The sequence below is a fragment of the Carlito syrichta genome, unplaced genomic scaffold (genome assembly GCF_000164805.1).
Source record: "Carlito syrichta isolate Samal-C Ts95f unplaced genomic scaffold, Tarsius_syrichta-2.0.1 Scaffold305070, whole genome shotgun sequence".
Taxonomy (NCBI): Eukaryota; Metazoa; Chordata; class Mammalia; order Primates; family Tarsiidae; genus Carlito; species Carlito syrichta.
This window is the reverse complement of record NW_007249166.1, coordinates 97,813-124,115: the sequence shown is the minus strand read 5'-3', so window position 1 is coordinate 124,115 and position 26,303 is coordinate 97,813. Positions and strand designations below refer to the sequence as shown.

Sequence of the window (26,303 nt, the reverse complement as noted above, 5' to 3'; positions counted from 1 at the left end):
TCTTGATCCTTTCTTCAATTTACCCTTCTGTGCCCAAATGAAGCATCCTGGGTTCTGGTGGTTTTTCTGGTTTGTTCTTTTGTAAGGAGCTTTTCTTGAGCCATTTTTCCTCCGTGTTCTCTATCTGAGAAGCCTCTAAGGCAGGAACTCCTTGCTTATAATTATGGCTCAGAAAGATGTTCCCTGTGAAGGCTAAGGGGCTCAGTGTCTGGGGATGGTGGAAGTAGTTCCTTTGGCTCCTTTCTTTTATTAGAAAGCCATCTAGCTGAATTCTTCTGAACACTTTTATTTAAAGCCAAAAGTCAAATAGATCATATATAATGTGTAGTCTTAAAGAGAAAAACATGAGACTTCATTCATAGAATTTAGGCATCAAGATAAAACTATGGCGCTCTATTTAACAATACCCAGGGGAATGCAAAACACAATTTCATACTTAGTGCAGCCAGCTACATTTTATTTAGTCCCTATTGATGGAGAATGGGATGAATTCTTTCCATGTTTAGTGCCTCTGGAACTCTGAGTTTCCATATATAGTTGATTTTATAACACCCTTTGTGGATTTATTGTCCACCATCCGAGTGGATGTTTGGTATCAATGTCCTGAAAACACAATACAGAATATTCCTGATAAATTTGAACACTGGGGCTCAAGGATGTCTCTCCTAAAAAGGAAATGCTACTGAACAGTGACTGCCCTGACAATATTAGAATTGAAAGAGGGAAAAGCTTGGCTGGCTGACACCTGCCATGGCCAGTGATCATCTCTTTCTTCCCTGTTCTTTCTGTGCCTTGTAGTATCAACAAGAAATCCAGCAACGTCAGAATGAAGCTTCACGGGAGTCCCGAAAGAAGGAAAAATTAGAGAAAGAACTCAAGCAGATCCAGACAGACATGGACACCAGGCAGACGGAAATTAAGGCCCTGCAGCAGTATGTGCAGAAGAGCAAGGAGGAGCTTCAGAAGCTGGAGCAGCAACTGAAGGAGCAGAAGGTGACTTGGGTGTGGACTGGACTGGTAGCGGGGAGATATCAAGAATGAGGCCTTTGTTCATGCCTGTTTGTACCTTTTGGATGCTCTTGGAAAGCAGCAAACTCCTTCACTACTGATGTTGGTGATATAAAACTTATTACAATTTGGTCTTTGAACAGCTCTTATGAAGTAGTTATGCTCCCCTCTTTTAAATTTCCCAGCTCCAACAGATTAATTAATTTCTTTTTAACTTTGATGGATCTATAATATACATGTAGAAAGGTATATATATTACAAGTGTACAGCTTAATGAATTTTCACCACTCTAACACATCTTGGTGACCTGCACCCAGCCCAAGAAACAGAATATTGTTAGCTCTCTAAAAATTCCTCTGTCCCAGTCATCCTCCCCTTTAAATGCCTTCTCTATCCTGAATTCTAAGCAGAGATCAGTGTTGCCTGTCTTTGTATTTTACAGAAATGAAATATGACAGGATGTATTCTTTGTGTCTAACTTCTGCTATATTCAGTTTGTGAGATTTATTCATGTTGTTGCCATGTAGTTATAGACTTGCAATGTCCAGTATGGTAGCCACTAGAACATGTGGCTACTTAAATTTAAATTTATTAAAATTAAATGAAATTAAAAATTTCAGTTCCTTGGTTGCACTAGACCTCACTGAGCATGACAATAGAGAGAAGTTTTTGGACATAAGGATAAAACTTTAGTGCTGTGTTTAGCAATATCCAGGACTCATGTAAAACACAATTTCATTTTCAACATTGCCTATTACATTTTATTTAGTCCTTATTGATTCCTATTCACTGGATGGTTTCTTTTCATGCTTAATTTTTATACTCATGGAGGTTATATTTTGGAAGTACTTAAACCATCTTATCTCTCTTTCTTCTTTTTATTCCCCCTTCGGTTCATTTGTTATCCCTCTACCTCCCCAATATTTCTCCAATAAAAATGGTCCCACAAGGTACAATCCTTTGTTTTTATAATATTATGTCTGCTCAGGATAATCAAGGCAGAGAAGAGGAAAATCTGGCTGACTTGAAATCAAGCAGATATAAATCACTCTACAGCTGTTACACAGCTTCGACTTAAGTTGAATTAAAGGAGTATTGTTACTGTGTTGGTGTTAGTGAAAAGTTCTGTTGTTGAAAATGTTGCAGGCATGTTAATGCGGGATTTGCTTCTGAAAATGTATCTTCTGAGTCCCACAGTTTATAAATCCCGTTTCACTCTCTAGCTCATTTACAATGATTATAGCAATTGTTGCGTATTCAAAGCCTGCTAAATGGCAAACAGGCATTAAAATATTTATCCACCACCTGTGAACAAGACTTCCCAAGCCTCTCAGAAAAAAATTTATGCTCACTGTGTTATTCATTAGAAGGTGTAATTTTCCTCAGCCATTTAACATTTATCATATTTGAGTGCATTAGCGCTTTCATCAGGGATAAAGAACAATTTCTACAAAGACAAAGAAGTGGGGTTGCTGTTTTCTTCCCAGGAGTTTTGTGGGGATCCTTGTGTGTATATAAAGGTATTATAATCAGTTTAAAAAGCTTTAACCGGCTCGTTCTGCACCTTTCAGATATTGAATGAGAGAGCTGCAAAAGAACTTGAGCAATTTCAGATGAGAAATTCTAAACTTCAGCAAGAGAACGAACAACACGGTTTGGTTTGTGAGCAGCTATCCCAGGAAAACCAGCAGAAAACATTGGAGCTCAAAGTAAACACCAAGTTACATGTCTGTTCCCCAGCTCTTCCTTCCTCATTACCTATTAACATGGCTTTGCCTTTGCGGTTGAAGCCCTTGATTGGTTAACCTGTGTTCACTCTGCTGAGTGCCTTGACACAGGAGCAGGTGCAAGCCTATAGTGATTGCTTTATGCCCAGAAGCAATTTGATAACTTCCATTCTTACTTAAAAAAATCACAAACCTGATTATTGAGCATACAGTTATGCAAATGATTTCCAAAGTGAACTCAGATGTTCATATCTGTAATTAGCCTTGCAAGTAACCAGATGCCCAGAGCTAGAAATCCTTCACATGCATAAGTAGCAAAGAACCTGGATTATATTTTACTATTTGTGTGAAAAAGGTGAGATGGAAGGGCTGGGGAAGTTGATTCTTAAGTTAGGCTGATGCATAAGTTTGCAGCATTTGTGTTTGTCATGGCAACACCACAGTGTTGGGAGTTTTTTTATTGCTTGCCATTTGTCACCTGGAGTGACAATGTTATGCTTGTGAATACGCCTTGCATTTTGCAGATTTAAAGAAAGTTAGTGTTATTTGTGGGCTAAAGAAGGAGTGTTAAATGAAAAAAAATGTTCACTTCCGACATATTCTTGTGTTTGAGTTTAGACAGAGAAGTAAAAGCAGCAGAGGCAGCTTGAAACATTTGTGACTTGTATGGGGAGAATGCCATTGGGGAAAGTATGGCAAGAAAATGGTTTTGTCATTTCAAAGAGGACCATTTTGACCCGAGTGTTTCTCTATGTTCAGGAAGACCCCTGGGCTTTAATGAAGACCATTTACAACAGCAATAAAATGCTACGAACTTATGCACCAACCTAATTGTATTTACTTATAGAATTGTGGAATCGTGATTTTCCCTTTTGCTCAATGTGTATTTCAAAACATTCCCCATTTTTCTCTTTGCTCCCATTGAAGAGTGCTTGCAAATTAAATCTGGATAACAGTTTATACTCAGATACCCATTATACTCCTACATGCTTAACAGAGTAGTGCTAAGTTTATCATTTTAATTTTGAAAAAAAATTCTTATTCCCTACTCTGGTTATGTTAGAATGCAGGAAATAAAAGGAGTGGTCTAGTAAGAACAATACACAGATTTAAGCAGTGAACCATAATGGTTTTATATCTCAATCTCTTTTGAGAATCTGGTTAAAACATATGTATACACTCTTATCTGCACATCTTGCATCTTGTGTTGTGTACATCACAGAAATATGAAAGGTTTCCAGAATTTTTCTGAAGTCTAACTGTGGAGTCTAGGTTAATAATCACTGAATTAGAGAATCTTAGAGTTGGAAAGGGCCTTAAGGTAAACTGATTTGAACTTATAGGGACTGAGGCTGAAGAACATTTAAAGCAGTCCCGAATGGGTTGACTTGAAACCATTCTTTATGAAAATGCAGTTCATTGAAGCAGAGATGAAATGACTAAAGTCAGAGTAATATATTAGGTCCTAAGGTGAAATCAAAGTAAAAATATTTGTGCCATTAATTCTCTCCTTTGATAACATGAATGGAGAGTCTTGAAAGATGGACTATTTCTGTTATCAGGTCCTGATCCTAATGGAATTTGGCCTCTAGCAATAATCTGAGGATAACATGAACAGTTAATTTCAGTCTCTTCATTGTTATGAGCTAAGATAATTGCTAACCTTTGTTTGCAGAAGAATCCCTAACTGCTTTTCCAGTCACCTCTAATGGCAAAAATTTAAAAAGTGAATTTAAATTTTAAAAATCTGTAAAACTTGAAATCCATAGACAAAAATCTGGTGCTTTCTTTTGCTAGGATTATTTTTCTGGTAACTTTTTGCCATTACATAGACTGCCTACTGAGATTACCCTGTCCACCTATTTGTATGTACATTCATGGACTAACATACTTTGAGGAAGAAGGGACCCTTCTCTAGTGTATGTAATGAGCTACAGTGGCCCCATGGGTCTAAAAGAGTGTTTGAATATCTTATAGCATGGTAGCTTGAAACATCAGATTTTTTAAGTCTTTTTTATTATTTTTAGTTTATATAGCCACATATTTTATTCAGAGGACAGTTTTTCAGTTTCTCTCAAAATCAAACAGTGTGTGCTTTGATTTCATTTCACAGAATAACTTTACCCTAAAATGGGAAGAATTTCTTTTTATTCGTTATGAACTTACCATCATCCCATCAGCAGTACTTCATTTATGCAGCATCCTGATTAATTATCTCTCAATAATTATAGGCCAAAGAAGAAGAAGCCCATCAGATGCGTCTTGATATTGGGAAGCTCAGCAAAATCAGAGAACAAATCCATAAGAAATTGCACCAGATCGAAGATCAAAAGGCAGAAGTCGAACAGCAAAAGGAAACCTTAAAAAATCAGATCTTGGGATTAGAGAGAGGTAAACCATTTTGTGCTTGGTTTTATTTATTTATAAGCATTTCATTGTTGACTAATGTCATCTCTCAATCCAGGGCTCTGTGTGTACAAACACAAACCATGCTAAATGAAATCAGTAAAACAACATTCAAACTGGTAAACAGACAATGTGGAAGGACGTCATTTTGAATACTCTAAGCCTTCTTACCTTAAAAAAAAATGAATCTTCAACAAGTTATATTGGCACAGTGCAAATCCAGCCTAAAGTATTATTCCATGTATGTCAGTGGAGTAAAGAAACATCTAAACTCTTAGGTCTGAGGTCTACTTGACCTTCTCTGCCTTAGCTCCCTTTTCCCTGGAAGATAGGGGATAAATTAGAATGAATGTTTCTCATTAGCAATATCTGGGACAATATTGCACTAATAATCAGTGGAACAGAAATAAATTACTTCTAACACCTTTTTTTTCTGTTAGTACTTTGCCATATGAGGAACCCAGTTATAGTTGACCTGTGGAGAAAAAATTTAAGTGCCAAGGAATGGTACAGATAAATTAGTACAGTAACGAATTCTGGAATCAGAGCTAGCTGGGTTTAGATTTCATCTCCATCACATCTTGTGGTTGGTGGATGAAATGAGTTAACACACATAGAGTACTTGCGGGCAGTGCCTAGAACACAGTAAGTGCTAATTAAATGTAACCCATCATCATCCAGATATATTGCTGTTTTCTGAATAAAAATATAATTAAAGTACAGTATACTTGTCAAATTTGGTACAGCAGAAACAGTTCTGTACTTGCAGACAAAGAATCTGGAACTGAATTCTGGCTTCACTGAAATGAATATACGAGGCAGGCACATCTGTGTCCCATTGGTCTCATTTAGGCTGCTGTAAGTTGTAAATCACTGAATGATCTAGCATACATAAAAGCACAGAAGCATTGCCTCACTAAAAGTTAAGCAAAATCTAAATATAATCTAAAAGTTAAGCAAAATCTAAATCTCTGGATGGAATTATTAGAAATATGAGTATTTGTCACTTAAGTCTTGGAGAAGTGTAGATATTTTTCCTTCTGAAACATCAGGAAATAATCTTTTATTGAGATGCAGATGCAGCTTATGTCTACAGTTTCTTCATTCATCCACTTCATAAACTGAGTGCAGACTATGTGCTAGCTCTATGCTAGGCACTGGGTGCATGGAGACTCTGCCCACAGGATACTTAGAGTCTAGCAAGGGTTTGCAATCTGATGTCTTTTGTGACAGATATGAAGAAAAATGGAACTACAAGAGCATGTTCTGTATCCAATGTTTAAAGTTTTATGTTTTATATTTTTGCTTGCAATAGTTCAAAAATTATCCATTCAGTGTCAAACCCAATTCTTCATTCTTAAGTCATGTATATAAAAGTCATCATTCACTCTTCTGATTATTTTATAGGTATCATTAACATTGTAATTTCTTCTTAGGGATCGCTTCTTTTTGATACTTCTGATTAAAGAGGGGCACTGGGCATAATGGTTAGGAGAATGGGTCCTCCATATGTTACAGCTTCCTATCATAAAACCAAAAAAATGAAATGAAAAACTACCAGAACTGACAAGAGAGTTCAGTAGGCTGGCAGGTTATAAAATAAATATATAGATATTAATAGCTTTTTTATACCAAAAAATCAGTTAGAATATATGATGGAAAAACCTCTCTTTAAGCTGGGCTCGGTGGCTCAGCCTGTAATCCTGTGCCTTGGGAGGCTGAGGTGAGTGGATTGCCTAAGCCTGCAGGTTCGAGACCTGCCTGGGCAACTTGGTGAGACCTCATCTCTACAATAAATAAAAAATTAGCTGGGCGTGGTAGTGCACGCCTGTAATTCTGGCTACTCGGAAGACTGAGGCGGAAGGATCGCCGGAGCCCAGCAGGTTGAGGCTGCGGTGGCCAGGGGCGGCCACTGCACTCCAGTCTGGGCGACAGAGTGAGACTCCAACTCAAAACAAAACAAAACAAAAACCTCTTTTCACAATAGTAACTAGTAATAAAATATCTATGAATAAAGTTACCAAGATATCTGCATGATCTTTATATAAAAAAAATCTACAGAATTCTGTTGAGGGGTATAAAGGAATATGTAAAAGATATACCAAGTTCCTGGATGAGAAAACTCAATAGGATAAAGATATAAACCTGTAAAAATTAATCTAAACACTTAATTTTCCAATGAAAATTGCGGAAATTTATGCTGTATGGAACAAAAAACTGATTTTAGAAGAATAAACATATAACAATAGTGATGAAATTCTGGGAAGGAAGGATGATGAAGGAACATTTGCCTTACCACATGTTTAACTGTATTGTAAAGCTTCAATAATCAAATAGTGTAGTGATGATGTCCAAATATACAGATCAATGGAAATGATTGGAAAGGCCAGAAAAGATCTAAGATTATCATCTGAGATACGGTGTTGTTTCATACCAGTGTGAAGTATGCATTATTAAGAAAATGGTAGCATGACAATAAACTACTTCTTTTGGGAAAATGAAAACACCAAATATTAAAGCCATAATGCCAAGATTGAGAGAGTCAATAAAATAAAGGTTAAAATTTTCTGTGTAGCAAGATACTCTATAGATAAAGACAAATTGAACTAAAAGATTGTCAGAGTGAATATTTTTATTATATATATAAAAAGCTCTTGAGTTCACAGAAAAGGATAAACAATTCATGAGAAAAGTAGGCAAAAGGCAAATGAAAAACAGAAATAAACAAATAGTCATTAAAAATGAAAAAGTAGTCTACTTCATTACTAATCAAAAAAATGCAAATTAAATACTGACATATTGGTTTTTAAAAATCTATCAGACTGTCAGCCGGGCTCGGTGGCTCAGCCTGTAATCCCCCGCCTTTGGGAGGCTGAGGTGAGTGGATTGCCTGAGCCCGCGGGTTCAAGACCCGCCTGGGCAGCGAGACCTCATCTCCACAATAAATCAAAAAATCAGCCGGGCATGGTAGCGCATGCCTGTAATTCCGGCTACTTGGAAGGCTGAGGCGGAAGGATCGCCGGAGCCCAGCAGGTCGAGGCTGCGGTGGCCGGGAGCGGCCACTGCACTCCAGTCTGGGCGACAGAGTGAGACTCCAACTCAAAAAAAAAAAAAAAAAAAAAAATCTATCAGACTGTCAAAGATCAAATAAAATGATGATATCCAGGGGTAATTTGGGTGTGGATTTAAATTGCTATTAATTTTCTAAAGAGAAATTTGGCAAGAAGATAAAATGTCTTTAAAAAATCTCCTTTGATCGAGATTTCTTTTTCTAGAGGAAATAAAATGAATACAAACTTTAGCAGAGTTATTGCCTATAACCACACAAAAAAAGGAAGAAACTTAAATGTTAAAAATGAGGGATTGGCTAAATAATTATGCATTTTCACACGGTGAAAAACTATGGTGTTATTAAAAATTCTGATGCTGATGCACATTTATAGTCTAGAAAGGCATTTATTCCTTTATAAAATGTCCATTATAAAAGCAAGCTACAAAATAGTAATGGTATGATTCCCTTTTGAGGTGTGTGTATTTATAGATAAATACATATCTATTGATTTGTTTGTATTTATATGCACACACATATATTTGCATAAGAAACAGCCTGGAAAGAAACATATAAAAATATTAAGTAGATTCTAGTTTATTTAAAATTTTCTCTTTTGTTTATTTGTATTTCTAACTTCACTTTGTATTACTACTTATGTGTATAATAAAAAGAATTTGAAAAGAGTAAGAACTTTTTGGCGACTGAGAAATAAAACCTCTGCTCTTAGTCCTGTCATGACTTGATTTTGTATTTTTGGCAAATGACTTAATCTCTCTAAGCTTCAATTTCTACTGTTCAGGGAAACCTACCTCAGTGAACTATAATGAAGATCACATACTACTCAATTAATAGTAGTTTTACGAGGTCTGACGATTAAGTTCACAAACTTGCCACCATGCGCTTATGTTGGCAGCACTGTACAAACAAGTCGGTAAGGTTTCATATCCTTGGTATATCAGTGTCTCACAGCTGTGATCATGTCAATGTGTGGTGATGTCTTGCTGAATGGCGTTCATTATTGTTGTTGCATATTTTTGTGTGCCATCATGAGAATACTGGAGTTTAAATTAGAGCAACAATTAAACATTACATTTCTTGTTAAACTTGGCAAGAGTAGAAGTAAAACCAGGGACATGTTAGTCTAAGTTTATGGAGATAATGCCATGAAGAAAACGCCAGTGTACACATGGATTAAACGTTTTTCTGAGGGGAAAGTATCACTGATGAAGAGAGGTCAGGACAGCCAGTGATGAGCAGAATTGACTAAAACATTGCAAACATTTGTTGAATTGTGCTTCAAAATTATTGGCTGACTGTAAGAAGTATAGCAGACCAAATAAACATCAATAGAGATACAGGAAAATCTTAACTGAAAATCTTGGCATGAGATAGGTGTGTGCATCAATTGTCCCAAAGGAACTCTTGCATCATGACAATGTACCAGCTCACACAGCACCATCTTTGAGGGAGTTTTTAACTAGCAAACAAATAACTGTACGGAACACCCTGCATACTCACCTGATCTGGCCCCCAACAATTTTTTTCTTTACCTGAAGATAAAGGAAGGATAAATGAAAGAAAGACATTTTGATGGCATTCAGGATATCAAGGGTAATATGATGACAGCTCAGATGGCTAATCCAGAAAAAGATTTCCAAAATTGCTTTGATGGGTGTACTAGGTGCTGGCATCGGTGCAGAACTTCTCAAGGGGAGTACTTTGAAGGTGACCATAGTGATATTCGGCAAAGAGGTGTGTAGAAGTTTTTCTAGAATGAAATTAATTGTCAGACCTCATATAACTATAAACATATAAAGTACTTTTTGTATTACTCTGGCTGTAGCAGATTCTCTCTTAGGTTGACACTACACTTATTATTATTTTTCTCCCTGGGGATTTAGAGGTGGAAACATCAAAGAAACAAGCAGAACTTGATAGGAAAGCAATGGACGAGCTTCTGAGAGAAAGGGACATATTAAATAAGGTAAGTTTGTACAGTAACACCAGTAAATAAGTGTTTTTCTTTAGCACTATAATATCTGGCTATAACTAGTTATATGGGGAAAGAAAACTGTGAAGCAAACAAAAGTAGATTAGAATAAATAATAGTGCTTAATTTTCTTTCCTCTAAGCAGCTGCCTACAGTCTACCATTCACTGGCTGTAACTGAAAGTATATTATCACCTGTGAACACAAAAGGACTTTGGAGAATTAGCATATAAACAAGCAGGGGATTTCAGAATGTTTTGTGAATTCTGTTTTCATTGCTGGTATGCTATTTGACATCCTAAGCAGTTGGTCAAAATTTCTGAATTTAATATCTATAATCAACTTTTGCTAACCCCAAAATTACAAGTGAGTGCTAATTAAATTTTAACTGTGAGGCGTTAGGTGTAAGAATGGCAGGTTGGTGATATAAAAAGTCTAAGCTTTCCTCCATCTTTTCAGGATTGTTGTAGGTTTTGGTTTTTGTTCTTGGTCTTTTCTCTTCTGGCCTTGGAGCTCACTGTGGTCTAAAACTAAGGGAGGAGTTGGAGGAGCTTGAAGGCAGAGACCTGAAGATTCTCTACTAAATGCAGGGCTCATCCTTTATCCTACCTCCCTTTCAGTGATAGTCACTCTCAGGAGATTAACTGCTTTCAAGGATTTAATGTAAATTTGCGTGTTCAAGGATTTCCTCCAGGGAGGAAGAAGCCACAGGCCAGGTGTGGATAACAGGGGCAGCTGCTTTCATAACAGCCTGATGGCTTTTGTCCAAGACAGCTTCATCTCATCAAAGTAGAAGCAGTCCATTTGTCCATTTGACTTTCATTATTTCTTGAAGTATCCCAGAATTGAAAAACATTAACAGAATAGATAACACTTCAGCCTAAAATAGACTATTTAGGGAATCTCAGGAAATGGCAGGATATTAGATCTTTATATGCTAAGCATATTTTAAGAAAATCATTGAAGTTTTTTTTTTAATAACCCTGGAAACTGTTCCTTTATCTTATAAGTTTGTATATAGAAACAATAATGTTGGGCTTAGATTTTTAAATTTATTTCCAACACATGACATTTAATCTACTTTATCTCTTATATATACTGGTAAACAAGCAATAGATTTTCTGCTATGATAAGACATGTAGCACAACAGTAATTTTATATTTGTTTGTTTGATTTGGTTAATGTTAAATCTTCCTTTAGGGTAGGGTGTGCTATTTTTTCTTTCCTGGCCATGTATTCTTAGTGCCTAGCACAGTACCCTATTCTGCAGTATGCAATAATCTTTTATTGCTAATACATTCTTTTCCCACTGACTTAAAATGCCACCTTCATCCAAAGAATGAGTGACATGATTTTGACAGGCAGCAACATGAATATATTTTGGTTCTTTCAGTGTCATGTTGAAGTGGCTTTATCTTTTATAGAACAAATGTTTACCCCAATACTTGTAAATAAAGTTGACTTTTTCTATTTTCTGCATCTTCACCCAACCAGTGTTTAATAGCCATTTTACCTGTGTATAGTTAGTGGTTTTCAGACCTAGCTGCAGGTCTGTGTTTGTTAGAGATTTAAGAAGGAACTGTAGGGTGCTTCATGAAACTCAAGGGTAGAGCCGGGCCTCAGGAAATTAATGGGAACCTGACCTGGCATTCTTGAGAGGAAGTCCTTTTTTTCTTTAGAGGTAGGCTTCCTGCTAAATTTTTGCTTTTTCTCAAATTTTCCTCTTTCAGTGAAGACTGTCTTTCTGTTTTCTAGTCCATATGGCAAGTAATAGCAATCACCAACATCTTCTGAGTTTACATCTTCTACTGAGTTGCAAAAAGCTAAAGGCCCTATCCAAAAAGTCCCTTGGAAGGGTGATTTGTCCGTTCAGACATGGCTAAGGAAGTGAACCCTTTTGCATGAGCGTGGTTGCCAGGTTGCAATGCTAGTAACTCTGTGTTTCAAAGAAATTTGGGCAGCCAGCCCAAGGTGTTTCCTTTTCGCCATCAGAAATCACCAGTACAGCTTTTAAAAAAATGTAAGTGTCTGGGTCTCAGCCCAGACCTACTGAATCAGAAACGGAGTTGAGACATGAGCAACTGCATTGTTCCAATAACTGGGTTGCTATTTTTTATTATGGTAAAATACATATAACAAAATTTACCATTGGTGACATTGAGTACATTCACAATGTTGTGCAACCATCACTGTTATCTAGTTCCAGAACATTCTCATCATGCCAGAAAGAAACCCTGTACCTCTTTAGCAGTTACTCCCATTTTCCCCTCCTTGAGACCCTTGCAACTACTAATCAGCTTTTTGTTTTTATGGATTTGATTATTCTGGATATTTATATAAATGGAAGCATGCACTATGTGACCTTTTGTGTCTGGCGTCTTTCATTCAGAACAACATTTTCTAGTTTCCTTCATGTCATAGCATGCAGCAGTACTTATCCCTTTTTATAGCTGAATAATACTCCACTATATGGATATACTATATTTGGTTTATCTATTCATCAGTTGATGAACATTTGGGTTGTTTCCATCTTTTGGCTTTTGTGAGTAGACTACTATGAATATTCATGTACAGATTTGCTTTTATTCCTTTTGAGTGCATACCCAGGAGTAAAATTATTGGATTATATGTTAATTCTAGGTATCTGCATTTGAATAAGCTAGTTTTAAATCTTAGCTTTGAAGTCAAAACTCAAATTATGAGATTAGGTTTTGTTGTTCTAATCTCATGAGATAAACTAAAGGCTAGAGCTAGGATAGAGTTTAAAAGAATAGACTCTGACATCAGTCAGCTGTGGATTTAAATATTGGCTCTGCCACTTTCCTGTTGTAAGCAAGTAACTTAACCCTTTAGTCTCAGTTTCCTACCCCTAAAATGGGAGCAATATAGAGCCCATTTGTTTCTTAGGGACATTGTGGTTGCTTAGTGTATTCATGTGTGCATTTAAAGTGCCTTGTGCAGGATTAACATAAGCTCTTAATAAGGCGTAGAGAATATGGTTGTATTTATTTATTCCAAAGATAGGGCATCTAATTATTTTAGGGATGAGATGGAGGTAAACATAACAAAACATCCTCAAACATTATGAATAATGTTACTGCTTTGTTGTTCTTATTTTTAGAATATGCTTAAGGCAGTCAGTGCAACCCAGAAGCAGATAGACCTGGTAAAGCTCCATGAACAAGCAAAGAGAAACTTGGAGGAAGAAATCCAGAACTATAAAGTTGAGGCTCAAAAGCAGAGAAAGATCATCTTTCAGCTGGAAAAGGAGCGCGATCGGTACATCAATGAAGCCAGTGACCTTACCCAAAAGGTAATACTCAGTGATGTTGTGGGTGGATCACAGGGACATTCTTTCTTCTGCATTTCTGATTGTCACAAACTGTTGCAAAGATGATTTATTCTGATTTCTGCTTGTGGTTTGCATGAAGATTTAAGAGGAATGATGGGGACAGAATACAAGTCGTCTCAAAGTTGATCTGGGGCCAGATTGTGAAATGGACAACACTTGTGCTTGGTGCTCTTTCATTTCCAATTTCTGGGGCCCTCTTCCAACTTCTGGGTTCTTCTATTTCTCTGTTGTACTGCTGTGCCGCATCCTCAGGTTGACCTCACCAGGGCTGCTGGCATCATCCTCTCTCAACCCTCTGGTCTTACCTTCCTCCCATCTGTCACTGAGACTCTTGTCTCACCAGAGCAAATGGAGAGAAGGAGCTAATTAAATGACCTTATATTAGGATGTGAGTGGCCACTGGCATCTGCTAGATCTATCACATATTCAAAGAGGATTTTTTATTTTAAAAGTATTGTGGGTCAGGCACAGTGTCTCATGCCTGTAGTCCGAGAGCTCTGGGAGACCACGGTGGGAGGATCACTTGAAGCCAGAAGTTTGAGATCAGCTTGGGCAATGTAGGGAGGCTTCGTCTCTACCTTAAAAAAAAAAAAAAAAAGCCAGGTGTCATGGGCCTGTAGTCCTAGCTACTCAGGAGGCTGAGGCCTGAGGATTACTTGAGCCCAGGGGTTTGAGGCTGCAGTAGTGTCACTGTACTCCAGCCTGGGAGACAGAGTGAGATCCGTCTCAAAAAATATAATAAAACCACGGTGAACCTAAATTCCCACCACTGGTGGAAATTCACATACTGGGGAGCTGAGTTCAATATCTGTACTTCTGGTAAACTGCTTAAGAGAGCGAAGGCTCAGGGACATATCAACAAGAATGATCTTAGGGATTTGGATTTTACTTTAACCAGCTGTCTTAGTGTATTGCCTGCACAAGCATGAGTGGTTAAACTAGCACTCTCTTTAGTGTATTCATAGATGGAGTAGAGCAGTGGTCCAGGGATGGGGATAGGGATGGGAAAATGGGGAAAAATTTTAGTTATAAGGCTGAGAAGAGAGTTTGGGAGAAAATACTCATTTAATCACTTTTTCCCTCTAGCAATATGTTGTCGGTTATGCAGTGTAAGTCTTCTCTTCCATCTCCTTGCTGAAATCCACAGTAAATTCTGTAGTGCTGACTCTTGCATGATTAAGCTTTGTTTCTTGGAGTGAAATCTCAAAGATGACAAGGGGCAGCTGACATTTGAATTATACACACAAAGAAAGTGAGAAACAGCTGAGCATGATGGTTCACAGCTCTAATCCCAGCACTTGGGGTGGTGGAGGCAAGAGGATTGTCTGAGTTCAGGGGCCCAAGACCAGCCTGAGCAACTTGGCTACACCTCATCTCTACAATTAAAAAAAAGTTAGCCAGGCATGAGGGCCTATTGTTCCAGCTACTTGGAATGCTGAGGCAGAAAGGTCCCCTGAGCTCAGCTAGTCGAGGCTGTGGTGGCTGTGAGCATGGCACTGCACTCCATTCTGGGCGAATGAAACTCTTACTAAAAAAAGAAAAGTGGGAAACAAGGTTTACTAATAGAAAACCAATCTCTTCCCATTTAGACTTAACAGATGCTTGAGCCAATACTTAAAGACAGGGTTGCTAGAGGAACACTAGTGCATATGCTCTGGCTGGTCCTGGTAGGACAAAGATCTCCAAGTGATTCTCATACCCTTGATTGTGAGCCATTGGAGTAGTATTTCCCTTCTGACTCAATCATCTTAGAAGCTCCCTGATTGATGTACCGACTTTGAGAGGCCTAGCTGCCCATTCCAGCATTTGTATTCTCAAGCTTGGACTGGCACATCAGGTTCTATATTTGTCAGCTTACACTAATGTAACAAATAACTCCAAACTTCAGTAGTCTGCCACAACAAAGATCTATTTTTTTTCTTTTACTAATGGCCTTTGAAGGTCAGTGGCAATGCTGCTTCATGTTGACCTTACTCCAGGCTGACTTTGTCTGGATGTGCTGAATTTGTGACAATGGGAAAAGAGAGTGAAGTAGTGGGCACTTACATGATACTTTTGGAGCTGACAAGGGAAGGGCACTGAGTCTATCCACTCCTATTCCACTGGCCAAGCAAGTCACATGGCCACACCAGACATCCAGGGTGGGAATGTGGTCCTCCTGAGGAAGGGACCCTTTAGGGTGAGGTAGCAAATATATTTGAACACATAATATTATCTATTGCAGCCTCCTACTTCTCCTGACAAAGTCTTTCTTCATTTCGGGCTGCTATCATGTCACCATCAGAGTTAACTCTTAACAATTCCAATGTGGTTTTATTATTACTCTGGTCTTATAAACCTATGTTACCTTTCTCTGGGTGAGTGCTTCCTAACATTTTCCACATCACTGTACATGTAGAGAATTACATGGGGAATAAGGAGATGAGGCTGTTCAGGGCTGGAGAGGACTGACCGAGGGATGCCTGCTGCCCAGGTTCTACCTGGCCATCCTGTGGGTAGACTGAATCAGAATTTTGGTACACACCTGTAACTCATGCAAGGCATAGTGATTGGGACACTCTGACTTGACATTCTGTCCAAGCTCTTCGTTTTCCTTGGAAAGTCCTTTTCCCCCTTTTCTACATGGCAGACTCCTACTTATCCATCAAGATCTAATTCAAATGCTCAGTCAAGCCTCCTCTGGCTTCCTAGGGAGAGTTGTCACTTCCTATTTTATGGATTTATTAATGTCTCTGGAATGATGCTTATCAATCTCTAGTGTAATTATCTATTTGTTTTCGATACTTTATAATGAGCTCTTGGGAACAAGGACTTGATTTCATTTATTTCTTTATTTCTGGCATACTGGCACACCGTAAGCACCAAAAAAGAATTTATTAAACAGATGGATAAATAACTAGTGTTTAAAAAAGATGCTGACACTAATTTTAATATAGACTTGTATATTTTTCTTGGCTTCCTTGTAAAGGAGAGATTCTGATATGAAGTTTTGCTATTAACTGTTTTTCACAAGTTCTGATATTTAGTTGCATAGGTTATATAATGTCTCACCTAAATAATTTAAGTTCTAAAAATATTACTTATCATCTACAATTTCTCTCTTTCTCTTAACCCCTGACAGCATATATCCATTGCTGCAGCAACTTGTGCCATCTCTGGACTTCTTATTAAGGACATTTATGTCTTTTTTTTCCTCTCCCCCCATATATATTTCTTTCTTTACTGTACAACAGGCACACACACACACACACACACACACACACACACACACTCTCACTCTCTCTCTCTCTCTCTCTCTCTCTCACACACATACATACCCTTCTCACAAACAAAAACTTTCCTTTTGTCCTTTCTGTTTATAGGACATTGATAAATAATATCAAGGACTGGGAAAGATGTCACGAAAGCGACATTTCCATCTGCTTCTAAAGTAAGCACACATCATTCCAAATTTATTTTTCTGACCCTGAAATTTTTTTTGTCAAACCTAAGAAAAGGTTGGGCTAGGTGGCTCACGCCTGTAATCCCAGCACTTTGGGAGGCCAAGGTGAGAGGATTGCCTGAGCCTGCGGGTTTGAGACCAACCTGGGCAACTTGTTGAGACCTCATCTCTACAATAAATCAAAAAATTAACCAGGCATGGTGGCGTGTGCCTGTAGTTCCAGCTACTTGGAAGGCTGAGGTGGAAGAATCATCTGAGCCCAAGTCAACGCTGGGGTGGCCGTGAGTGTGCCACTGCTCTCCAGCCTGGGTGATGAAGTGAGACTCCAACTCAAAAAAAAAAAAAAAAAAAAAAAATCCAAGGAAAAATAAGAAATGTAAAGATTTTCAGAAGAGACTATTTTTCAAAACACAATTTATAATAACGAAAAAATAGGAATCAGCCCAAAAAATAAAAAAAATTAAATAAATCATGCTACATTTATTTGACACAATGTTATATAGCCGTTAAAATTATGTGTTTGAAAATTTAAGAAAGGGAAACATGTTTGTAATTAGGAATCTACAAAAGACAATGTAAAATTATTTGTATAGTTTGACCCCAGGTTTTTTTTGTGTGTGTTTGTGCACACAAAAAGGATTGATGGCATACCTAATTGGGTTGATTGTGAGGATTAAAAGAGGTAATGTTTGTATAGTACTTAGAACATTTTTTGGGGGGTGAATAGTGTTATGTAAATAATGAATTGATAAACAAATTTGTTGATGAATAGTCCAGAGTTTTTTCTTTGACATTTGAATGTCGCTATTTGAGAATAACATGTTGTTAAATGCCAATAAAGTGCAGTCATAGATGAAATGTTTCGTCAGCACCAAACACTAAGGCTGACATGAAGCCTCATGTTAAAATGTAAGATAAGAGAATGGATGATAATTTAATTTAATTTTAATTTTATTTTATTTTAAAGTTGTGGGGTACAAGTCAGGATTGCATACATAAATGATTTAGGCACAGGTGAAGTTTTGGGCCTCCCACTGGACCTCACTTCGCCTGGATCAGGATCAGGCACCCTTATTGATATTGTATGTCCCCCCACGACAGCAGTGTCCCACTACTGCCAATCCCTTTTTAGTAGTATTAAGGTAGGAGTTCCGGGTCTCCTTATGGGTGAGAACACGTGGTACTCAGTTCTTTGTTTCTGTGATGGATCACTGAATATGACAGACTCAAATCCATCCAAGTTAAGTACATAATTTCATCTTTTTTCATGGCTGCATAATATATGGATGAGAATTTTAAAGCAACAGAGGAGGCTTGAGAAAAACCTGTACTCAACTCACAGCCCCTTCTATTTGCTTCATAGAAGAGACACCTGATTAGAACTGGAAAGATGTTTCAGTACTCTCTCACCATCTCTTCCCTGACCCAGGGGCAGGACTACCCAAAAACTGTTCTGTTGTCACTCTATGCATTAGTCAGGGTTTTTCAGAGAAACAGAACAAGCAGGACATGTACACACGCACACACACACACACTCACACACATACACACACTCGCACACACATACACACACATATATGCGGGGTTAAAAAAAGACGTATACATATTTTAAGAAATGCTACCTATGTATTACTTTTAAAAGTTGAATTAAATGATAGTAGCAATGTGTAGTATGATGTTCACTGAACCATGCTTCCACCATTTTCTTTGTCCTACCTGTTGCATGGTGATGCTAGCATTCATTTGGTTAATGCCATCTTTTAAGTGAATGCTGTACTTAAAATGTGTATACACTTTTTGGCACCCCCTGTGTATGGAGATTTATCATGAGGAATTGTCTCACACAGTTGTGGAGGCTGAGAAGTCCTATGATCTGCCATCTGCAAGCTGGAGACACACGAAATCGGTGGTGTAATTCAGTCTGAGTCTGAAGGTCTGAGAACCAGGGGAGCCAATTCCTGTCCAAGGTCCAGAGAAGATGAGATGAGGTGTCTCAGTTCAAGCAGGCAGGAAGTACAAAAGAGAGAATTCCTCCTTCCTCTTCCTCTTGTTCTATTCAGGCCCTCAGTGGATTAGATGTTGCCCAATCACATTGTGGAGGGCAATCTACTTTACTGGATTCATCAGTTCAAATGCTGATGTCACCTGGAAACACTCAGAAATAGTGTTTAATCTGGACATCCTGTGGCTAGTCAAGTTGATCAATAAAATTAACCATCACACTCCACTTTCTCACTACTCAACTGTTTTTGCCTAACTAATCAGGAAAATCTGGCAGACTCAGAGAACAAATGGACAGACAGTAAGGGAACTGGTTGTGGCCCAGTCCATTCCAAGGAGTGTGGCTTAGAGGTTAATAAGGCAGAGAGAATCAACCCAAGCAGTAGGGTGCACTAGGAATTACAGTTTTTCATATGCTACATTAGAGTATGTAGCTGGGAATCGGTAGGGCCTCTCACAATATCACTAAATGAAAGAATACTAGAAGTTGGGAGGTGGACTGGGACTCTGTACATCACTGTGCTTCCAGCTGTAGATTTGAAAATGGATCTACCATCACCCTGGGTCACATGAGTTGAACGACTATAAACTCACCCACCTTAGTGGTGTTGCTCTTAGGTTGCAATAAGTCCTACCTTGCTCAAGAATGAATAAAGAAAAAAGCTGCTTAATAGATCCTGTGGGAAAATATGCTTTATAACCAGAGAAAGTGAATGGTTTCTGGGATACCCAGGGTAAATGCCTAGCTCTGAAAATTAATCTTTAGGCTGAACTCTCGGAAATAGCCATGTTTATAAATAAAAAATATTTGCCCATCAGTGATTTCATAAGGTTCAACCTAGTACAAAAACAAATGCAGAGTAAAGGTTTGACTTCCTTCAAAGGGTATAAACATGTAAAACTTGGTGCCAAATTTCCTTTAATGGAAATAATGAAGTTTTTGTTTAGCAAAACACCTTGATTCTTGCATTCATATGAAAGATGAGGTCCCATGAACCAGAGTGAGACAAAGTAAAGTGAGAAAACTAACAGGAATTGGGAAGGGGAATGGGTGGTAAGAAATGGGGAGGAGAAGGGAAAGGATGAGAGAGGAAGACAGACACCCCCAACAGCAAGGCAGTAAGCTGAGCTTTTCTGGAAGTGAGGAGTTTCCAGTGAGGAGCTCCTACAGGCAGGAATGAGGAATTGCCGAGAACAAGGATATCCAATATTTGATTTTAGGTTCTTCACTGCGTTCTGTGCTTCAAACCCACTTGTGATTGCGCTTTGGGGGCACAGGCATGAGGTGGTTAGGGTGTGAAGTTACACATCCTGGAGAAGAGCCAATATGTGCAAGAGACAAGACGCAACTGAGAGTTGAGAAAGTTATGGCAATAGGAAACCAGAGCCACAATGAATAGGAGAAAGGTGACTCCTCCAAGAATTCTAGGAGATATCAGGAGGAATGATGAGTTTCCCAGCAGACAGAATGGGAATTCTAGACTTCTTGTTGTTGTCAAGGACAGGGTGACCCCATTGGATATGGGACTGTCATCTGGGTTGTAAGTCTAAGAAGGCATTGCCTGTAGGAAAAGGCAAAGATGAAATAAAAAGGAAATATAGATACAATAAGAAAAAATTGCAAAGAAACTGAAAAGGAAACAAAATTCAAACAAAACAAAAACAAACAATGGTAGATTTAAAATCCACACTGAAGTTAAGTGAAGGATTGGTGTTGTGGAAAATGAAATCTGTAGAGTGAAAATTTGAAGAGTTCTCTTAGAATGCAGACAAAAAAATTAAGGACAATAATGATCGAAGAGACAATAAGAGATGATAAAGACAGAGAATAGAAACCAACCTACAGAGAGTTGGCTTCTGATGTAATGGGAAAATATTTTCTGGAGATGAAGAAAGAAGTGTATATACTGACCATACTCCAGGCAAAATCAGCGACAGGAGACTCTCATATAGACTTACCCTGGAGGAAATTCCTTTTAGGTGTTTGTTTTACCTACAATGATGAAGACAATATTCTGTGAGAATTTACACAAGATGAAAAAACAGATGCCTAATTGCCTGTTTTTTGTAATAGGAAAACCAGTGGAAAGATCTATATTAACATCGTAATAGTGGTTATTTCTGGGTAGTAAGGATACAGATTGTTTTAATTCTCCTTTTTTGCTTTTTTTGAGTATTTTTCAAATTTTCTAAAATGAATATGTATTACTTTAGTATATTGATAAAAAACAATATTAATAATACTTTGGCATTCATTCAAGGACCAAATAAAATTCCATTTTTCTCAAGGAGCTTTATTAAAAATGATTTCTAACTTCACTGTACTTGCTTCTTTCTAACAGCTGAGGAATCCTGTGTGAACTTACTGTCATTATTTGCATGTCTACCTCATTCCACCTACTGGCTCCCTGGGGGCGAGTCCTATTCCATTTAGAGTTCTCATTATTATTTATTTATTAAATTTAAGTTGACTAAATTTTTTTGTGGAAGAATGATTGGAAAACAAACTTGGACATCTGAGTTAACTAGTCAAAGACACACTTGAAAAAAAATCTATATTAAACTTCCATAATAATATATTTACTTATCACTATGGGTCTGTTTCCCCTTTAAATTCATGTGAAATATGGACAATCTTTGTTATTGTAGTTGCAAGTGACTTCCAGGCATAGTCTCTTCCTTTTGATCTGCAAAAACATCAACATTTGTCTTCTTGTTCTTTCTTGCTTAGAGAAAGAAAAGTGAAAATTAAAGTGCTGAAAGCATTTTATTATATTATGTTACATCTTATTCATATAACTTGGCATTTGCAAACTAGAGAAAAGATCCTCTTTTGTGCCGGAACTGAATGGCTCAGAGTCCCAGACTTTTTTGTGTGTGTTGGTCTCAGTCAATACTTGCCATGATAATACTGCATAATAAACAGTCACAAAATCTTATTGCCATACGAAAACAAGCACTTATTTCTCAGTCACAAACCTGTAATTGTCTGAGGTTCAGCTGACCTAGGCTGGACTACTTGAGCTGGGCTCTGGGTTGTTTTGGGTCCAGTTCTGAACCACACGTTTCTCATTCTTTAGGTGCATATTCTTTCCATGGAGAAAGCAAAAGACAAATCCATCCGCACAAGCACATTTCATGTCTTTCTACTTGCCTAATGTTCTAACATCCCATTGGCTACAGCAAGTCACATGTCCCAGGCCAAAGTCTAGGGAAATAAGCTCTTCCTATGAGGTTGTGGGACAAAGGGAGAGAGTGGATATTTGCCGAACCATAAGATAATCTAATCTAAGGTTTCAGCACTCTTTATCCTCATGATTTTTTTCTTTGCTACATTCTAAATTTTGCTATTCACATAAATTAAGAGGCTTGAAGAATGGTATCATAAGTTGTGGTCCAGCATATTTGCTCGTTTCTGAACTTTTACGAGTTCTAGGTAAAACTGTTCCCAGTTAATTATTAAATCTACTGAACATTTTTTATGTTATGTGTTTACCTAATTTTAGGATCCCTCTTTTTTCATCCCAAATATTAAATTTCTCACAATTGCTTCCCAGACATTTTATGTGCCAAAAATATTCTTTTGCAATGAATCCCTACAAACACATTTACTAGGCCTTTGCTCATTTGTCTATAACAGTGTTAAGCAAAGCTTTTCTAGACAGAGGTTCCAAGATATGAATAATAATGTGCTTTCAAGGACTTAGAAACAAGCAAAGAAAGCAAAAGTTGATTAAAGAAATATTGTCCACTAGATAGATATCTTCATAATGAAATAAAGTTTCTGTTTCTTTGATGTTAATTTGAATTTTATACAGAGCCTCTTTAATTGGTAGACCTGGAGAGAGGAATCAAGGGAACACACACAAATTACAGGCTTTTTGTGTCATAATAAAAGAAGTGTATTGCATATCATTATTTTTCCTACAGAACAGGATTTGATGTCCCCCCCAAATTGATTTTTAAGTACTAGTGTTGTACAACATAGCATAATGTAACCTATTATAATAATCTGTTAGCATTTATTAGATGATTAAATTACTGTTTGCTAAGTACTTATATGATGGCAGAAATGTAAATTCTGTCATCTAAATCCTCATAATAGCCCTCTGAGGTAGGTATTATTATATCCCCCATTTATAATATAACATGATATGTTATAAAAATGAGTAGAAACATAAATATGCCTCTAAATTTAAGATAGAGGTTAAAATAGGAAAGATTCAAAAATTCACATCACTGGGCACATAGATTTTTTTTTATTTTCAGAGAGTGAGTTTTTCACTTTTGTTATGAAGGAAAAAGCATTGTCAGCATTCAAATCATTGACATTGAGTAAGAAAAACTTATTTGAGAAGTTTATTGTACTGATATTTCATCAAATGTATGCTAAAGGGTTTCGAATTTAATGACCTACTTTCTTATCCTGCCTCAGTCTATATGATGTTTTGGCTATGCTGCAGTTTTCTGGTATGTATTATTGATTTCTATCTCACTCTTATTTCTATTGGCGGGTTGTTTTAACAGAGAAAGAAAAGGTAGGAGTAGGTTATAAACTGGGACTGGACCCCCATCATGCACTGTAAGCATTTTCTGGGTTCTTCTGAAGTAGGCTTACAAATACTGGGAGTTCCACTTCTCTGGCTGTAATAACACTTTCCTATATTCAGATATGACTTATCTCATGAGTTAGTTTGAGGTATTTGAAAATGTTATCAATTAATTAAGCTCCAGTCCCACAGCTGGCATCCTGTTTCTTATACACCACTTCTAGCAGGGGACAGCTTGTTGACAAGGGCTTTTGCTACTACTTAACACCCCATACATTTTATGAATTTTCAGGATTTTAACTTCTGCGTGACATCGATTTGAATTATTTACATTGACATAATTTTAGAAATAAACTGCTTTGTAAATTATCTTTTCTCCAAGTTTCAATACTTGTTATTTTTTCATTGTCATTTAACTTAAATTCCTTTAATAGTCTTGGTGTCACGATGGATTCTTATTACTGCTTGCGTCAAGAATCGGAAACAAGTTTGTGATTTTTGTACTGTTGTTTGCAGAAAGAAGATCCCTGCTACTTAGTTGCTCAAAAAAAGAAGTGCCCTCAGCTGCATTTCCTCTCTGGAGCATTCTGTCTGTGCAAAGGATTATTCTTATTCTAACATCTCTCAAAGTGATTGAACAAACATTTTTTTCCTTTCTCTGATGTGCTGCTTGATATTCTGAATGCTGATGATGCTGCTCAAAGTATTTTCAATCTATTTGTTTCACTGACCCCTAAGAGGGTGATGTCTTATTTATAGAAAAGCTAAATTTTAGGCTAAGATATTACCTTTTCTTTAATAATAATAATAATAATAAAAGCAAACAAGTAACATATCCAGTGATGGGTACCTTATTTAGTTTTTATATTTAGTCCTAGCATATACATTTAATTACCAGTATTGATATCTTAAAAGGCTGCCTACTAGTCATTTTTAAGGATTCTGAGGATGTGGATCAAATAAATGATGGAAAAAGGAACAAAATTTCATTCATTTCAGATCCATTCACATGTCTTTTGTCCAGAACTTCCTTGTCTTCGATTTTCTAATTTTGCTTCTTCCAGGCCTTAACCAACCATCCAAGCCATTTACCACTAGGTCTATATATTCTTTCCTTGGGCCACTTTCTACGCCAAGTGGTGATCACAATTAATAGCAACAATAATAAACAACAGTAAGGGCCTATAAAAATACTTCCAATCATTCTAGTTGCATGAATTTAAAAAATTGAGCAAGAGAATTCTTTTGGAAATACATACATCAAGTTTAGACTCAAGGAGGAGTAAAAGAATTAGATTAGTAACTCTGGGAGCCACTGAAAAAGTTGATAGAGAATTAGCTCCATTGCTGACTGAGGACCTAATGACTTTTGAATTGAGTTCCTTCAAACCAGATAATAGTCATGTTATATACATTTTTGTGTGAATTTAGAAAAAGTGTTGTTCACGTGCTTTGTATTATTTGGGATAATATTGATAGGCATTGCTTTGCTTATATAACTCATGCCCTCTGTGGTGATAATGTACTAAGATTCCAGGCCTAAAAGAAGAGATCCCGGAGTCTGAGATGAACCCTTAGCTGGAATATCTGCGTACTAAGAAGGAAGTGACAGTTCCCACAAATTACATAAATCTCTAATATTAACTGATTAAGTAAGAGGTTAACTTTCCAATCTTTGATTCTCCCATATCACCCTGTGCATATCTCAGTTTGTTGGTTATATTCATTTCTTGATTGTCCATTCTATGGTGAGGTTACTCACTAGAGGTGAACTTGAGAGTAGGAGATGTGTCTTATTCTTTTTTTTATCACTCATGCTTTTACAGTGCCTGCCACAGATAGGTTCTCAGTACATATTCATTGAATGAATGAATAAATGGGAGTGAATGAATTAGTGAACAAAAAGGTACTCTGTTCACTTTATGAAACCTACAGAAACCTTGGTATTAAAACAGAACTAAAAAGAAAGCTATAGGCCTAGATCACTTAGGAAAATGTATGCAGAATCCTAAATGAAATATTAGCAAACCAAATTCAACAGTACGTTAAAAAAAAATCGTCCGGTGTGACCAAAGAGTGTTTTTCCTGAAACTGCAAGAATAGTTATCTATTAAGAAAGCTATTGCTGGTGGTGTGGAAATGTAAAGTGTTACAGCCATTTTGGAAAGCAATCTAGCAATATCTATTAAAGTTAAAAATATATATGTCTTTTGAGCCAGCTATTCCACTCCTGGGAATCCATCCCACAGAAATAAAAGCAGAAGTGTGTGAGAACACACATACAAAAATGTTTATTGCTGCATGACTCAGAGTGGCAAAACAGCGGAAACAAAGTTAAAGCCCATCAGAGGGGAAGAGTTAAGTATATGATGGTAGACCCACACTGTAGGATATTATGCAATCTTTTTTTCTCTCATTTTAAATTATAAAGGTGTAAGGTACAATTCAGGGTTAGGTATACAAACGTTGATTCTGCAGGTACCCTTGTTGATGAGGTATACCCCTCACTCCCCTAGCAGTTTCCCTCAACTGCCAGCCCCACCCTCCCTCCCCTGACAGTTTCACACTACTACCAATCCCTTTCTTAAAGTATTATAATTGTTCAAGGTCCGCTTATGAGTGAGAACATACGGTACTCTGTTCTTTGTTTCTGTGATAGATCACTGGGTATGATCGACTCTAGATCCATCCAAGTTGCTGCAAAGTCCATATGTTTGTCTTTCTTTATGACTGCATAATATTCCATTGTGTATATGTACCACATTTTAAAAATCCA

At 37.3% G+C, this 26,303-nt stretch overlaps 1 protein-coding gene across 1 annotated transcript in view; it reads left to right on the top strand.

The window, feature by feature from the left end:
- The window catches only part of CFAP58 (cilia and flagella associated protein 58), a 100,802-nt gene that overhangs the window by 12,409 nt on the left and 62,090 nt on the right, over positions 1-26,303 (top strand). The window contains exons 7-11 of the mRNA XM_021713951.1: positions 799-993; positions 2,580-2,717; positions 4,967-5,126; positions 10,095-10,177; positions 13,304-13,495. Coding sequence (XP_021569626.1) covers positions 799-993; positions 2,580-2,717; positions 4,967-5,126; positions 10,095-10,177; positions 13,304-13,495 — 768 coding nt within the window. The remainder of the gene's footprint in view (positions 1-798; positions 994-2,579; positions 2,718-4,966; positions 5,127-10,094; positions 10,178-13,303; positions 13,496-26,303) is intronic.